We start from the raw sequence: 12,464 nt of genomic DNA, 5'->3' as shown, positions 1-12,464 counted from the left end.
TCCACCTTGCTGGAACTGGAGGTCAGGGAAACTTAGGGAATTTGCCCAAGAGCCCATGAGTGAAGAGTGGTAGAGGAGATTCAAATTCTTTTTCTCTACCAGATCCAGTGCTTTTCCCATTAGCCAAGGGTGCCTCAACAAGGAACGAGAATCCCACAAAATTGGAGGAAAAGGGAAAAAAAAATGTGATTTCAACATGGTGTTCACTGATGCTATTGCAGAAATGTGCACGCAGCATTCACATTTTAACAAAAGCAGTAATTACCATATTAGGAAATAGAGTCGTCTTCTACCTTTTCTAAAAATCTTAAAAAGTAAACATTAAAGCATACTTTGGGCTTGCTAACTTAAAAGGCAAATGGGTGGTGTCGCGTCCACAGCCGCTCTATTTGACCACATTGCAGAGGTACACACGTGCAGGACGGTGATTCTGCAGCTAAGGGTACCTCCTCCCTGAAACTGCACCCTGGCCCTTCTCCCCACCCCTTCCATTCTGAGGGTGACGCCTTCACCTGGGCTCTCTTAAAATCCTGCTATTTGTGTGCAAATGCGAGTTCAAATTTCTCCCTGAAACACTGGTGGGGGGACACTATGCACCCTCAGCTTTAAATGTCACCCTGATTTCCTATATATTCCCTCCTCCAACCTACAACCCCCCTCTCCCCCACCCGACCCCCACCACCCCCATCCCCAGCCTCCTGTCCTTCCCATTCCAGGTGCTCCGGGTGCTAGCAAAGCTGGGGTGGGCGGCGCCGGGCAAGGTCTGAAGACTGCGAGGACCCAGCTGCCAGGCGCATTGTGAAGTGGCCCGAGCGTCACAGGCGACCCGGGCCTCGGGACCGGGGGGCGGGGCGGGTGTCTGCAGCGTCCTCGGGAGGTCTCAGGCCCCTTGCGCAGACGCTGCGCGTGCCCAGAGGGAGGGATGGCAGGCTTCAGCCACTTCTCCCAGCCGCCCTACCGGGACCTCTGGGAACCCCCGCGGCCCGGCGGAGAACGAGAGTCCACGCAGCGGCTAGGCGGGCAGAGGTCCGGAGCCGACTCCACCGCGTGCTCCCGGGCCGGGACTCCGGGTGCGGAGAGCGAAGCTGGGGCGTGCTGGCTGCACCCGCACTGTTCGTTCACCCCGCGGCCTCGCAGGCGCGGGTGCTCAAACTCACCGCGGGGCAGCCGAAGCCTGAGCGATGTGGCCCGCAGGCCCCTGGAACGCTCCAGGAAGCACCGGCCCCGCAGCAGGCGCCTGGAAGATGCCTGGGGAGAGACAGGAACCAAGCCCCGCCCGGCTTGGCAGCCGCAGACGCAACTGCCACCCCAGCGGCCGCAGCCCTGCCCGCATTACCCTCTGGCCCAGGGAGACTCGCCCCCGCCTTATCCCGGAGGAGCTGGCACTCCCCTGAGTGGCACATTCAGGGTAGAAAAGGCACAGGGTGGAGACCAGTGGGCAGTGCCACTCGGCAGACATCTAGGTCGCTGGTCGCCTTCCTCAGTTCCCTCGGAGCGGTCTTCTGTGCCCTCGCAAAAGTTCAGGAGGCACTCAGCCTGCGTGTGCGCCCAGAAGAGAGACAGCAGCGACCAGGTTAAGTCATTAGCCAGCCGGGACTCCCAGCCCTTGGCCTCCAGCAAAGAGATGCGGAGCCCGCACACCCAGGTCCTGAAGAGCAAGCTGGAAGAGGTGGTGGTGTCCTCCCAGGACCAGCAGATTGTGGCCCTGGTGCTGACCCGTCTCAAGAAGGCCCAGAGGATGCGGGAGCTGCAGCAGCAGGCGGCTAAGGCCTGGGAGGAGCTGAAGCGCTCGGATCAGAAGGTCCAGATGACCCTGGAGCAGGAGCGCCGGCTGCTGCTGCGGCAGAGCCAGGAGCAGTGGCAGGAGAAGGAGCAGCGCAAGACCCTCCAGAGCCCTGAGCAGCGCGGCCGGCGGCGGGACAGCCAGAGGAAGAACGTGCCCCCGGGGGAAAGCCGGTGGAAGGAGCAACCAGAGGACCAGGAGAGCCCGCGCCAGGAGAAGCTGGAGAAGGTGTGCGCCCAGGCAGAGCACCGAAAACAGTGCCAGGTGCGGCGCCTGCGGGAGCAGGAGAAGATGCTACGGAACCTCCGGGAGCAGCACAGCCTGCAGCTGCAGAGGAGGCTGGTGGAAGCCTGTCGCAAGAGGCACCTACATGCCGTGGAGGGCCAGAAGAAGGTCCAGGACACCAACCTGAGCTCCCTCATCAATTACCAGGCCCGGAAGGTCCTCATGGACTGCCAGGCCAAGGCTGAGGAGCTCCTTAGGCAGCTGTCCCTGGAACAAAGTTTCCAGCGGTCCCAGGAGATACACCAGGGCCTGAGGAAGGAGCGGCAACGCGAGCTGAGGGAGAAGGCCCAGAAGGAGGAAGAGCAGTTGCAGCAGGCCAGGTGGCGCGCAGGGGAGTCAGAGGAACAGAGGAAGATGCGCAAAAGAATTCTGGTGGAGCTGGCGGATGAGAAGATCCGACAGGCCAGGAGTCACGTGCACAAGACCACTAGGGACAAGGTGCAGCACCTCCGGGAGCTCAACCACCTGAGGGAGAAAAACCACCACATCCTGAAACTGAAAGCCGAGAAGGAGGAAAAGTGTCACATTGAGGGCATCAAGGAGGCCATTAAGAAAAAGGAGCAGAGGGTGCAGCACATTTCCCAAGGGAAAGACCCAAACTTCCAGGAGTTCCAGAAGCTCCCTCAGGCCTCCAGGAGAGAGGAGAGAGCGCCTGCCAACAGCTCCCTTGATCAGATGGTACTAGAGGCCCAGCTCCGTGCCTGTCAGCAGAACAGGGGTTACTGAGAACCAAGGACGCCTGGCTTACAGCGCGCAGCCAGAAGGAGATGTGGCAATGTGATTCCTTTTGTAATCTGATTATAATTGAACATTGATTTTAAAAAAGCATGTAAAATAGCTGCAATTTCCTCTCATGAACTGGTTTATTGATTCACTTGGATAGTTTAGAGGGTCGGGGAGAAAATTTTGGGAATTTCTATGAAAATGACTTCGCTTTGTGAATTTCAATTTGAATAGAAAATACTCATTTAGCTCTCAAGTAATCTTAGAAACACACAACAGGCACATTTTGGAGACACCAGAGAAAAATCTATAGTTAGGGATACAATTCTGTGATATGTCTTAAGTCTTTTCCTGTCCCAGAACTTATGAAAGGGTGAAGTATAAAGTACCCGTCATAAGAAATCTCCAAGACAAAAAGAAATTTTAAAAAGGGTGAAGTGGGAGGATTCCTGTGAACGAGTAGATTTGGGAACCCTGCATACTATATCCTCTCTTGGGAGTTCATAATGCACTTTAAAATTTTAAAGGCTCTGAAAAGACACTTATTTCTTTAATGCCCCTCCCCCCTTTTTTTCTCAGATAATTTCATGGAATTGATGTTCTGTGAAACATTTTTGGAAACAGCACTCTGTAGTTCTTATATGATTGTGAACTTCTTTGGCCTTCCCTCCCTGTGTTGATAGGAAGTGTTTATAATTCCATCAGCACTATGTCTTGACTGTTCCACCACAGCCAGGCCATCTGATATAGTTTGGCTGTGTCCCCACCCAAATCTCATCTTGAGCTGTAGCTCCCGTAATTCCCAGGTGTTGTAGGAGAGGCCTTGGGAGATAATTGAATCATGGGGGTGGGGTTTCCCCCATACTATTCTCATAGTAGTGAATAAGTCTAAAGAGATCTGACTGTTTTATAAGGGGAAACCCCTTTCACTTGATCTCATTCTCTCTTGTCTTTCACCTTCCACCATGATTGTAAGGCCTCCCCAGCCACATGGAATGAGTCCATTAAACCTCTTTCTCTGTATAAATTACCCACTCTTGGGTAAGTGTTTATCAGCAACGTGAAAACAGACTAATACATCATCTAAGAGCTCATTAGAATCTATTTGGTCTGCTTCTTTTTTTGGTCAGTCCTATCCAGTCTTACGAAATAAAATTCTATTGGAATCCTTCTCTTCCCCTCTATTTCTCCTCTGTCTCTTTTGGAGGAGGTATGTGATGTCATTCTGTCTTCCCACATTGTGTCTAATTAACCTAACCAGGCCCTGAGTCAATGACTAAGCATGACTCAGTAATATGACATTTTAAAAATAAGGAGCCAAAAGTTAAATAGAAATTAACCCATCATATCTCAGAGTCTTCATTGAAATCTCTAAATGCTTTCTTTAAAAAGCCCCTAGTGTCACGTTTGTATTAGAGAGAGAGAAATAGAATAAGCCCCATTGGGAGATTTATATCTTATTAGTAATTCTAAAACATTAAAGGTAACCTGACAAAGGATTTTGTGCAGAGGTCAGTTTGAGGTCCACTTTCTTGGCTCTTATCATGGAAACCACGCCCTCTTCCCCATTCCATTTTCTTCCCCTGCCCCAGATCCCTTCTGCCTGGTATGCCCAAAGAGGCCTACTGTAGGACCCTCACTCTTTTCCTCAAAAATGTTCAGGGACAGCCCCCTTGCTCAAAATGGAAGGGCTCACATATCTTGCCTCAATTTCCAACCTTATTCTCTTCTCCTTGCCCAAGTTAATCCTCTGTTCCGGCCAAATGCCATGTGCAACCCAAATATTCGAGAGTAATGCTTAAGACATTTCAGACAGACTTTGTTATGAATCCTAGCTCTGCCTCTTAGTACAGTTGTGTGAGACTGGAGAAGTTACCTTTTTGAGCCTATTTTCTTGTTTGTAAAATGGAAAATAATTCGTACTTCAAAGGCACGTTGCAAAGGATGATAAAAACTAATCCATGTAAGGTGTTTGGCACAGTGCCCAGAACCTGATACATACCCTATAGTTAAATACTGTGGGGTTTTTTGGTTAATAACACTGACCTCGCACCTTTATCAGTTCCATTATCCCTACTTTGGTGCCTTTTCCCTAGCTGCCCCCTTCTACCCTATCCATGCCTGGGTTTTCTGAGCTTAGTTCACATTCTGCCTCTTCCCTGGCTGCCCCATCTTGACATCACTCTTCACTGACAAACTGCATGGCTCATGGAGTACTTAGTAGTTACTGCTTGTATGGCATACCTATTTTGCAATCCACATCTTGGTTTCCTAACTAGCCTACATGCTACTTGAAGCCAGGATCATCGTCTTAGACTTCTTTATACAGTACTTAACATGGTGGTCAATACATAGTCAAAATAAAGGCCATAAAACAGGATGTTTTGACTTCACCTCCATATCCCATGCATTTTTTCCTAATGTTCTTTGCTTTTTGCTCCAAGAAATAAATACAGACTTGTATTTTTTCCAATTCTTTGTGAATATTACTGGTAGAACTAATCTATACAAAATGAATTTAACAGAAATGGAGTAGACTTACTTTTTCTTATTTTTCCCTTAAGTACAATTAAAAGCCCTCAACATCATACATAAAACAAACATGAGAACACTGAAAGGTGGAGAGATGACAGACCAGCTAGGGACCTCGGGACCCAAGGAGCCACACAGTGGTAAATTTCCTGGGCATTTTTTGGCCTCGTATATCTCAGACCAGGAGCCAAAGAAAGGAATAACCCCAAGACACCAAGTGCAGGCAAAAAAGCCCCAATACAAGTCAGCTCTTTCCAGTCAAAGGATCAAGAAAGGGCAGGCTAACAAGAAAAAAAACTTTAGACAATAACCACTCTACTCCAACAAACTCCACCCTTACCCATGCCAGCAAAGACTGAGGGGGGAACCTAGACTTTTACCCTCACAAGCTGAAACAAGGAGCTCCCTCCTCCTGCCCTAGCAATGCCAGCAGAGACCACAGGGGAACTCAGACTTCCAACCACTGCCTCCCCAGGCATCTCTCCCCACCTCCCCACCTCCACACCTCCCCATTGGATGATGTCAAAGGAAGATGAGTGGAGTTAGGACTTCTATCAGTATCCACCAGGAACAAGGCTGAATACCCCTTTTTTGGCCCCCAGCCCCTGCCACCCTGTAGAGGCCACATAGGAACCAGTAATAAGGCATTCCTACACCTCCTAGACAGGGAGGTATCAGTAGAGGCCTGAAGGGGAGCCAGGACTCCCACCCCCACCAGCAGTAATAAAGGTGCGCACACACACACCTCAGGTGACAATGGAGGTTGAGTAGGGACCTGGAGTTCTGTCCCCAGCTGGTAGTAATAAGGCAGTGGCCCCCTTTCTCTTCTGGAGTGGTGTCAGAGGAAGCCAGATAAAACAAAAGGTTTAAATAAGTTCTAGCCTTATAATACTCAAGATGTCTAGGTTTCAACTGAGATTCACACTTTATACCAAGAACCAAGGACATCTCAAACTGAATGAAAAGGTAAACAATAGATGCCAACATGCGGACAAATGTTAGACTTACCTTAAAAAGAATTTAAAGCCACCATAATAAAAATGCCTTAACAAGCAATTATGAACACGTTGAAACAAAAAAAAAAGGAAATATCTGCAAATAGATAGAAAGTCTTAGCGAATAAATAAGAAGTATAAAGAAGAACCAAATGAAAATTTTAGAACTGGAAAATACAATAACAATAATCAAAAGCTCAGTGGATGGACTCAACAACTGAATAAAGGGAGAAAGGAGAGAATCCGTGAACTGGAAGACAGAACAATAAAAATTACCCAAACAGAGAAACAAAATTTATTGGGGAACAAAATGAGTAGAGTCTTATGGGCCTATGTGACTATAACAAAAGATCTAACATTCATGGTATGGGAATCCAGGAGAAAGGTACAACAAGGAGAGGGCTGAAAAAGTACTCAAGGAAACAATGGCTGAAAACTTTTCAAATGTGATAAAGTATTAAACTCTAAAAGGGTAAACCCATAGAAATCCATAAGATACAACATAAACTTCTAAAACTAAAGACAAAGAAATTATTGATCAAGAGAGTGAGAAAATAAGCCATAAACTGAGAGAATATTTGCAAAATACTGATTATATTAAAATTAAATAAAGTATACTTCAGAGCAAAGAAAACTACCAGAAACAGAGAGGAACATTATAAATTTACAATATAGTCAATCCACCAAGAAGACATAGCAATTCTAAACATGTATCAAACAACAGAGCTACAAAACGTGTGAAGCAAAAACTAATAGAACTGTAGCTGGGCATGGTGGCATATGCGTGTGGTCCCAGCTACTCAGGAAGCTGAGGTGGGAGGATCACTTGAGTCTGAGAGGCAGAGGTTGCAGTGAGGCAAGATCATGCCACTGCAATCCAGCCTGGGTGGCAGAGTGAGACCCCATCTCAAAAAAAATTAAACCAATAAAAGAAAAAAAAACTAATAGAACTGGAAAGACAAATAGATAAATCCACAGTTATAGTTGAAGATTTCAATAAGCAGAAAATCAGCAAGGATGCAGAAGAATACAAAAACACTATCAACTAACAAGATCTAATCAACATTTATAGAAGACTCAAACAACAGGGGAATATGCATTTTTTTCCAGGCCATGGAGCATATACAAAGATAGAACATATCCTGGGCCATGAAACAAGCTCAACAAATTTTTAAAAACTGAAATCATACAAAATGTGTTCTCCAATCACAATAGAATCAAAATTATAAATCAATAACAAAATAAGAAAACATCTAGTGCTTGGAAATTTAACACTTCTAAATAATCCATAAATCAAACTGGAAGTCTCAAGGGAAATAAAAAATTCACATTGAACTGAATGAAAAATAAAACTTGTCAAATTCGTGAGACACAGCTAAAGCAGTGTTGAGAGGGAAATTTATAGCGTTAAGTGCATACTTTAGAAAAGAGGGAAGGTCTCAAAGCAATTATCTAGGCTTCCACTCAAGAACCTTGAAAAAGAGCAAAATAAACCCAAGGCAAGCAGAAGAAAGAAAATAATAAAGAGCAGAAAACAAAGCAAAAATAAAAAACAATAGAGAAAATGGGTGAAACAAAGATCTGGTTCTTTGAAAAGTTGAATAAAATTGACAACCCTCTAGAAAAACTGACAAAGAAAAAAGGATGACACAAATTACCAATACAATGAGTGAAAAGGGTATATCATTACAGACACTGCAGACATCAAAAGGATAATAAGGAAATACCATGAACAACTTTACACACATAAATTTGACAACTTATGTGAATGGACCAAACACAAATTAACACAACTCACCCAATATGAAATAGATCATTGAATATCCCCATAACTACTAATAAAATTAAATTCACAATTTAAAAACTCCCCCCAAAAATCTCTAGCCCAAGAGCACTTTCCAGTTCATTTCAGGAAGCTAGTATTACCCTAATTCCAAGCCAGGCAAAGAATGGATGAAAGAAACAAAAACTACAAATTAATGTCCTTCATGAATATAAACATAAAATCTCTAGTAAAACTTAGCAAATTGCATTCAACAATATATGAAAAGAATTATATGCCACAATCAAGTGGAGTTTATTCCAAGAATTCAATTTAGATTCCAAATTCAATATTCTAAAATCAATCATCATATTAATAAGCCACGATATTAACAAACTAAAAAAGAAAAATCACATGAACATATCAATTGATGCAGAAAAAGCATATGACAAAATTCAGCACCCATTCATGGATAATACTTTCAGAAAAGTAAGAATAGAAGGAAACTTTCTCAGCTTGATAAACAGTATCTACAAAAGAAAAAAAATGAAAGAAAACAAAACAAAAACCTACAGCAAACATCGTACCTAATAGTGAAAGCCTGAATGCTTTCCCCCAAAAATTATAAACAAGGCAAGGATGTCGATACTTACCACTCTTGTTCAACATAGGCCTGGAAGGCAAGAAAAGGAAATAAAACCCATACATATTAAAAAGAAAGAAATAAAACTACCCCTATTTGCAAATAATAGGATGGCTTATGTAGAAAATTTTAAGGCATCTTCTAGAATGAATGAGTTCAGCAAGGTAGAAAGATACAAGATCAACATTTTAAAAAATCAATAGTATTTCTATATATTATCAATGAATATGTGTTGCCAAAATTTTAAAATACAATACCATTGACAATCACTAAAAAAAGGAATATCTAGATGTAAACCTAAAAAAACATGTATAAGACTTGTCTGCTGAAAACTATAAAATGCTGATGAAATAAACAAAAGACCTCAATAAATGGAGAAACATACTGTTCATAGATCAGAAGACTCAACATAATAAACATGTCAATTCCCCTCAAACTAACATACTGATTAATTGCAATTTCTGTCAAAATCCCAGCCAGATTTTTATAAATACAGAAAGATAATTCTAAAATATATCTGGAAAAGCAAAGGAACTAGAATAGTTAAAACAATTTTGAAAAAGAAAAGTGGGAGGAATTTTATGACTTTTTCTATAGCTACCATAATCAAGACTGTGTGGTATTGGTAAAGGGACACATACATCAGAGGAACATAAAAGAGAAACCAGAAATAGACCCATATAAATATGTCTGATTAATTTTCAACAAAGATGCAAAAGCAATTTGATGGAGAAAGATAACCTGTTCAACAAATGATGCTGGAACAAGAGGATATCTCCGAGTTGGGGGGAAGCACAGGGGAAGTCACACATCTTATATAAAAATTAACTCAAAATGGATCATGGACTTAAATGTAAATTGTAGTACTACAAAACTTTTAGAAAAAAATATGAGAACATCTTCAGGATCCAGGGTTAGGCAAAAAGTTCTTAAACTTGACACGGAAAGTTCAATCGATTAAAAAAACCTGATAAATTGGAATTTATCAGAATCATAAATGTTTACTCCACGAAAGACCCTTAAGGATAAAATGACAAGCTGCAGAGTGGGAAAATGCAAATTAAAACCACAGTGAGATATCACTATTCACCTGTCAGAATGGCTAAAATAAGAAATAGTGACAACACCAACTGCTGACAGGAACGCAGAGAAACTGGATCACTCATATGTTGCTAGTGGGAATGTAAAGTGGTACAGCCACTCTGGGAAACAGTGTGGCAGTTTCTTCAAAAACTAAAGACGTAACTGCTGTACAACCCAGTGATACGACTCGTGAGCATTTATCCCTGAGAAATTAATTAACAGTCTCACGAAAACCTGTATGTGAATATATATAACAGCTTTATTTGTAATAGGCAAAAACAGGGTTAACCTAGATGTCCTTCAATTGCTGAAGGTTAAACAAACTGTAGTACATCCAGACCATGGAATACCACTCAGCAATAAAAAGAAAGCCACCTTTTTTTTTTTTTTTTTTTTTTTTTTTTTTTTTAGACAGAGTTTCACTCTTGTTGCCAAGGCTGGAGTGCAATGGTGCGATCTCGGCTCACTGCAACCTCTGCCTCCCAGGTTCAAGCAATTCTCCTGCCTCAGCCTCCCAAGTAGCTGGGATTACAGGCGCCCACCACCACGCCCAGCTAATTTTTGTATTTTTAGTAGAGATGGGGTTTTGCCATGTTTGCCAGGCTGATCTCAAACTCCTGACCTCAGGTGTTCCACCCACCTCGGCCTCCCAGAGTGCTGGGATTACAGGCGTGAGCCACCCCACCTGGCCCCAAATACTGATTCATCCAATAGCTTAGATGAATTATGCTGAGAAAAAAAAAAGCCAATCCCAGAAAGTTACGTAATGTGTGATTCTAATTATATAGCATTATTGAAATAACAAAATTGCAGAGAACAGATTAGTGGCTTTCAGGGATTGTAAATGGGTGGAAATGGAGGAAAGTGGGTGTGGTTATAAAATCTAAACATGAGGGATCCTTCTGGTGATGGAAATGTTTTGTATCTTGACTTTATCAATGTCAATATTCTAGATGTGATATTGTATTGTAGTTTACAAGATGTTATCACTGGGAGAAACCAGGTAACAGGCATGCAGGATCTCTCTGTATTATTTCCTAAAACTGCATGTGAAACCATAATTATCTCAAAATAAAAAGTTTATGAAAACAAAATAAAACTGACATTACTAAAACTGCACATTGTATACTGCTAGGGGAAAATGGCAGAAAAAAATAACATTTTGTTGTCAACAATAACAACCTCAAAAGTTGACACCAGAAAAACTAGGTTTGGTAGAAATTTATTAACACAAAGTAAACTCAATGATGGCTAAAACTGCAAATAGTAACATTTGTGATACACTAAAATGGAATGATGGAACCAAAGTTTTTATAACACTTTCATATGCAGAATTCAACCTGGGAAAGTTGAACTTGGAAGAAATAATTGCCACAAAGGAAAGCCCACAATGACAGAGGCTATAATTGGTCACATTTGATACCGCCAAAAACGCTAATAAAGAAATGCAATTGATCTTAACGCAAAGAAGTTTTTTGTAAACTGAAAACAAAAATTAAAAAATTGGAAGCAGAGACTATACCATTAAAAACTGATCACAGAATTGAATTGGCTTAAAGGGATTTGTGGTTGGAAAATACTCTCTCAATGCTCAATGAAAATGTATTAGCCTTGGTTTTCTCACTTAAACATTTGTATTTAAGTACATATCAGATCAAAGCTATGAGATCAAAACATCCTACCCTCTAATAGCCAAATCTTATCAAAGGCCTACTATATGCCAGGCACTTGACACATACTAGGCTCTTTTATATTCATTTGTCTCCTTTAATTTCATAACATCTCTGTGGCATACATATTACAGTATTTCACAGATAAGAAACTAAGGCTTAGCAGTGAGGTTGAGAAAGATTTCTGATATGCTGCTGCTAGTAAATTCTGATAGAGCTGGAATTTGAGCCCCAGGTTTTTCTGACTCCCACTGCAGTCTTCTTACATTATGTGGCCTTTTAACAATTAAAAGGAAGTAGGACACAATGGTTAGAACACAAGCTCTGAAGCCACACTGCTCATGTTAAAATCCAAGATTCATTCCTTAACTAATCAGTCACTTTGGACAAGATTCTTAACCCATCCATGCATCAGTTTCTTTATCCAACTAAAGGGAATAAAGTGCTGTATATAACTCATAGGGTTGTGATGATTAAACAAATTAATACATGTAAGGAATTTAGAACAGTGCCTAACACATGATAAGAACTCCATGTTGGTTTTTATTATGTAATTTTTTCTTGAGTCTAGTGCCGGACACAAATTTTTATTTAAAAAAATCTGAATTGCAAGTGCACTCAGAATTTGGGAGGAATGAATGGCAAATTAACCTAACTCTTGTCAAATATTAAAATATACATGTCTTTTATGGTAGAAATTTAAATACTGACTGTTGGCTTAGTTGCATTTAAACTTATAGACCTCAGAAGTTTTAAAGAAATTACTTGAATTAGCCGGGCGTGGTGGTACATGCCTGTAATCCCAGCTACTCAGGAGGCTGAGGCAGTAGAATTGCTTGAACCTGGGAGGCGGAGGTTGCAGTCAGCCGAGATCACGCCACTGCACTCCAGTCTGGGTGACAGAGCAAGACTCTGTCTCAAAAAAAAAAAAAAAAAAAAAAGTTACTTGTGACTTTAGGGGATGTAAGTGTTTCTCCCCCAACTGCGT

The 12,464-nt window shown here is 42.3% G+C and overlaps 1 protein-coding gene across 1 annotated transcript; it reads left to right on the top strand.

Moving 5' to 3' along the window:
• Positions 1–720: 720 nt before the first annotated feature.
• CCDC185 (coiled-coil domain containing 185) lies at positions 721–9,146 on the top strand. Its single transcript, XM_055107740.2, has one exon. It carries the CDS (start codon positions 923–925, stop codon positions 2,792–2,794), a length of 1,872 nt encoding a protein of 623 aa, XP_054963715.1. The 5' UTR covers positions 721–922; the 3' UTR covers positions 2,795–9,146.
• Positions 9,147–12,464: the final 3,318 nt, after the last annotated feature.

Source organism: Pan paniscus, chromosome 1 (genome assembly GCF_029289425.2).
Source record: "Pan paniscus chromosome 1, NHGRI_mPanPan1-v2.0_pri, whole genome shotgun sequence".
NCBI lineage: Eukaryota > Metazoa > Chordata > Mammalia > Primates > Hominidae > Pan > Pan paniscus.
Note: the sequence above shows the minus strand (reverse complement) of the source record. Positions and strands in the feature narration are given on the sequence as shown.

Bases quoted from the DNA above. Each gene is read 5' to 3' on its own strand.
- CCDC185 (XM_055107740.2), top strand. From the start codon at position 923: ATGGCAGGCTTCAGCCACTTCTCCCAGCCGCCCTACCGGGACCTCTGG.